This window comes from Mauremys mutica, chromosome 1 (assembly GCF_020497125.1).
Source record: "Mauremys mutica isolate MM-2020 ecotype Southern chromosome 1, ASM2049712v1, whole genome shotgun sequence".
Classification (NCBI taxonomy): Eukaryota; Metazoa; Chordata; order Testudines; family Geoemydidae; genus Mauremys; species Mauremys mutica.
Genome location: NC_059072.1, coordinates 368,992,065 through 368,997,445, shown reverse-complemented (window position 1 = coordinate 368,997,445; position 5,381 = coordinate 368,992,065). Strand labels below are relative to the sequence as shown.

The window sequence follows — 5,381 nt, the reverse complement described above, 5'->3', positions numbered from 1 at the left end:
AATTCTTCTCGAAGCAGAGACCCAAAATGGGAAATTTCAGTCCAAAAACCTAAAATCTGGCAAACCTGTAAGCAACTGGAAATAAGGTCTTCTAATGGAAGGTGTCAGACAGCCTTAACTACAGCTGATGCCACCAGCACAACCTAAACTGCCCAATCCATTTGTGAATCCCAACCTTCTATGCTCTTTGCTCCAATAATGTTGGTAGCAAGGAGTTCTACAGGCCAAATAGGAATTATGGTAGCAATTACCTTTTCTCAATGTTATATGTTCAGACTTTCAATTTAACTAAATGTTTCCTTGTTCATGTTATGAGACACATTAAATATAAACGCCTGGTCTACTTTTTTTTATCAATAGATCCACAGGTTTTAAGGTCAGAAGGGATTATTTGATCATCCGGTCTGATCCCCTGTAAAACACAGGCCCATTAAATTTCACTCAGTTACCACTGTATTGAGCCAAAAGACGTGTGTGTGTGACCAAGGCCGGGTCTACACTAGGATTTTACATCATAGAATGAGAGAACCATAAAGTTAAAAGGGAATGCGAAGGACAAGATGCAGGATTTGTTTTGTCTTAGTCTCCAATTGAGACCAAATCCACATCCGAGTTGAGGAATGTGTACCATGACTTGCATGTTATTCTTCAGATAATATAACCTAACATAGCATTTGCCTTTTTTGAAACATTTTCCTAATATCCAACCTAAACCGCCCTTACTGCAGTTAAGTCTAATACTTCTTGTCTTCTCTTCAGAGGTTAAGGAGAACAGTTTTTGGCCCTCCTTGTAACAACCTTTTATGTATTTGAAAACTGTTATCATGTCCCCCCTCAGTCTTCTCTTATTCAGACTAAACAAACGCAGCTCTTTCAGTCTTCCCTCATAGGTTGTGTATTCAAGACCCCTAATGATCCTTTCCTCCAGTTTTTCCAGATCATTTTGCATTTTTCTCCGAATCTCCAAAGACTTGCAACCCCTCCCAACTTGATATCATCTGCAATCTTAAAAAACAGACCCAGAACTGATCCCTGCAGAACGGAACTTGTTATGCCCTTCCAGCATCACTGTGAACCATTGATAACTACTCTCTGGGATCATTTTCCAACCAGTTATGCATCACCGTATAGTAGCTATATCTAGGTTTTATTTCTCTAGTTTCTAAATGAGAAGATCATGCGAGACTATATCGAAAGCTGTACTAACGTCTTGATATACCACATCTACTGCTTCTCTCCAACTACAGGACTTGTAACCTTGTCAAAGAAAGTTATCAGTTTGGTTTGGCATGTTTTGTTTTTGACGAATCCATGCTGACTATCACTTATCACTTTATTATCTTCTAGACTTTTTCAAATTGATTCCTTAATTATTGGCTCCATTATCTTACCTGGTACAGAAGTGAAGCTGACTGGTCTTTAATTGCCTGGGTTACCCTTATTTTCTCAGGCCCTGCTGACTTGAAGACACCTAACTTGTCCAAGTAACTTTTTACTTGTTCTTTCCTTTTTTTAGACTCAGAACCTATCCCATTTTCACTGTCATTCTCTATGTTAGGTATCTAAACACCAACAACTTTCCTGGTGAAAACTGAAACAAAGAAGTCATTAAGCACCTCTACCATTTCCACATTTATTATTTTTGTTTTTCCCCCTTCATTTAGTAACGGACCTACCCTGTCCTTGGTCTTCCACTTGCTTCTAATGTATTTGTAGAATATTTTCTTGTTACCCTTTATGTCTCTATCTAGTTTGATCTCATTTTGTGCCTTGGCCTTTCCAATTTTGCCTCTATATACATGTATTATTTGTTTATATTACTCCTTTGTATTTTGACCTTGTTTTTGCCTCTATATACATGTATTATTTGTTTATATTACTCCTTTGTATTTTGACCTTGTTTCCACTTTTTCTTGGATCCTTTTTTGAGTTGGCATTTGCCTGGCTTCAGTGGGGGAGGGTAAGCTCAGTGGTTTGAGCATTGGCCTGCTAATCCCAGGGTTGTAAGTTCAATCCTTGAGAAGGCCACTTAGGGATCTGAGGCAAAAATTGGTCCTGCTAGTGAAGGCAGGGGGCTGGACTCGATGACCTTTCAAGGTCCCTTCTAGGAGATTGGTATGTCTCCTATTATTATTATTAACTTCCAGCCCTTCGTTTTCACTCAGCCTTTGTCTGGTAGATTACAGAGCCCATTACTACTGGTGATTTTCTTCCTATGAAAGTCTCCTCTTGATCATCTTTTTGATAAGTTGAACAGATATACACATTAAAGTCTAATGATCCGGCCTTTTCTCTATCCTCAAATAATTTTTGTGGCTCACTTTTGCACTCTCTCCAAGTACATCTTTTTTCCAATCTGGACCCCAGAATTGGATTCAGTTTGTTTCACCAATCCCATGTGACGAGGTCAAATCCTTCTCCTGCTCCACCTCACCAACTCAATAGTTACCCCTACTAAATCAAATGCCTCTGAGAAATCAAGGTTCATTGTATCAGTATTTTTCCCTTGATCAACCAATGTATACTCTCATAAAAGGATGAAATCAGGTTTCCTTGACAAGATCTGTTTTGCATTAACCCTGTTGGTGACTGGCATTACTTACATATCTAGACATTTTCTTTTACTAATCCCATACCAGCTTTTCCGTTGTTTCATAACCTAGTCAATTCTTTTATAAGAAAAACCTTTCCCTTTATTTTTTAATACTTTACATTTAACACAGGAATTGACATAAAACTTTTCCAGGATTTCTCTTCTTAATATACTTAATAAACACCTTCTTGTGATTCATAGCCCTGCAAACATGCAGGTTTCCCTGATATCTTAACATCCCTTATGAATTTTTTTAACTTCCAATTTCTGTTCTTGGCGATCAATTTTCCCTTTTTCCTCCTTGTTATATATTGCTTCCCCCCTCTCCCTTGCTGCCTTCACTTTCCACTGAACTGGATTTTTACTCAAAGTTATTCACTTTGTTGACTGTGGAATCATAAGATTTCCACTATCTAATAAACTGTTATCGAAGAATTACCAATTTTCATTCATATTTTCCTGTTTACAGTTTTCCTCCCAATCAGTTTTGCTGATAATTTTCCTCAGATTTGGGGAATTAGTCCTCTTGGAGCACTAAGTGTCTATCGTTAGTACTGGTTGGGAACTGTCCATTTGAATGTAAATTAGTTAGATTTTTTATTTTTCTCTCCTATATCATATGCTCTTTTCTTTGTTTCTTGTGCAAACTAAAGAGTCCCAGACTCTTTTATCTGTTTGCATATGTCAGTCTCCCCCATTCTCAAAGCCTTTCTTGGAAATCCCTTTTACATATGCTATACCTTTCATAGAGATTGGGTGACCAAAACTGAACACATATCGCAAACATGTTATTCTCCATCCTGTATCTTAGGGATCTGAACATTGTTTTGTTTTGTCCTTTGCTGCGAATGAGCAAGTGTTTATCATGAGCTGCTATCAATGGGGCCCAGATCTTCTCCCTGAGGTATGTTCTAGTTGGGATGTTTCTCCCAGGACATGTCTTCCTAAAAGGTTGTTTTTCCCCCCTCTCTGATTTCAAGCAACTGGTTGAATGGGGAACTCCCCTCAGTATGGACTCCCTATCCTGGCTCTCATTGCATTAAGGAACAATGATTGATAACCAGTATCCACACTTGTGTTTCCTACTGGTGCCTCGTAGGGTTCCCCCACCACAAAATGTACGAATTATTAACGCAAGCAGCATAATAAAATTATGGAATTGGATTTAGTAGGGTCATTGCTCATAGTTATTCTCTCTGAATAATGAAAATGTAATTTTTCAGTGTGAGAAGAGCGCTCAATCTGCTTATCCCATGAGAACAGCTTCCACTACTTCATGCAGTGTCTCATATTAATGTTGTCTTTCCATGTAGGCATTTCTACTGCGACCATCACCCGAGATCCTGGGAACACACAGAAAGTCATATGCTAAATGCAGAAGACACCCTTATGCCTCCGAGTTGGACACGTTCTCCTCTACGCTATGTCAGATTCGAACACAACCGACTTCAGAAACCCCTCCACCTTCATCCTGCTGGGCATTCCTGGCCTAGAGGCAGCCCATATCTGGATTTCCATCCCCTTTTGCGCTATGTACGCCATAGCTCTGTTGGGGAACTTCACCATCCTGTTCATCGTGAAGAGGGAGCCCAGCCTCCACAGGCCCATGTTCTATTTCCTCTGCATGCTGGCTGTCACCGACCTGGTCCTGTCCACATCAACCCTACCCAAAATGCTGAGCATCTTCTGGTTCAATTCCAGGGAGATCAGTTTCAATGCCTGCCTCACCCAGATGTATTTCATTCACTGCTTCTCAGGGATGGAGTCTGGAATCCTCGTGGCCATGGCTTTGGATCGCTACGTGGCCATCTGCCATCCCCTGAGACATTCCACCATCCTGACAAACTCTGTTGTGGCCAAGATAGGCCTGGCCGTGGTACTGCGTAGTGGCATAATCACATTACCCTATCCCTTCCTGGCGAGGCGGTGGCCATATTGCAGAACCAATATCATCCCCCACTTTTGTTGTGGGCATATAGCTGTGGTGAAGCTGGCCTGCGCTGACATCCGCATCAGTAGTTACTATGGCCTGTTTGATCTTCTTTCTGTGATCGGAATGGACGTGGTTTTTATTGCCGTGTCCTATACTCTGATCCTCCGGGCCATCTTCCGCCTCCCCACAAAGGATGCCCGGCTCAAAACTTTTGGAACCTGCATCTCTCACCTTTGTGCCATCTCAGCTTTGTACATCCCGGATTTCTTCTCCTTTCTCACACACCGGTTTGGTCACAATGTGCCCCGGCACTTCCTCGTTCTCATTGCCAGTGTGTACCTGCTCGTGCCCCCCATGATACACCCCATCATTTATGGGGTGAGGACCAAGCAGATCCGGGGCAGGCTGCTCCAGCTCTTTTTTTCATAAGGAGACCTAAATGTTTTCTCCTTGTGCTCTGGCTCTCAGATTGAGCTCCGTGCAGAGCTGGCTGGTATATAATGCTGCGACCTCTTCCCTGAATCACTTACTGGACAGTCAAAGTGAGATTAACCCCTTCCTTGTCCTTACTGCGCTCTGTTAATGTGATGAACTGGGGAGTCAGATTATGTACACTACACGGGGTTGTGACCTTTCTAATTGCTCTTAGCTGAATGCCTGAAATTACAATCTTGCCCCATCTCTTCTGTCAAGCCTCATCCCTGCTGTGTGTCTTCTCCCCAATGCCCTGCCCTCATCACTAACTCTGTATAGAGAGAGAGACCCCATCAGGACTCCCGGGATCTATCTCAGCTCTGAGAGGGGGGTGGGGTATAGTGGGTAACAGCAGGAGGCAGAGACATCTGGGGTCTAAAT

General features: G+C 41.8%; 1 protein-coding gene across 1 annotated transcript; it reads left to right on the top strand.

Annotated features, from left to right (window-relative positions):
* Window positions 1-4,016: 4,016 nt before the first annotated feature.
* Window positions 4,017-4,955, top strand: LOC123361844 (olfactory receptor 52E4-like). Its single transcript, XM_045002015.1, has one exon. The coding sequence runs from the start codon at window positions 4,017-4,019 to the stop codon at window positions 4,953-4,955; it is 939 nt and encodes a 312-aa protein (XP_044857950.1).
* Window positions 4,956-5,381: the final 426 nt, after the last annotated feature.

Bases quoted from the DNA above. Each gene is read 5' to 3' on its own strand.
- LOC123361844 (XM_045002015.1), top strand. From the start codon at position 4,017: ATGTCAGATTCGAACACAACCGACTTCAGAAACCCCTCCACCTTCATC.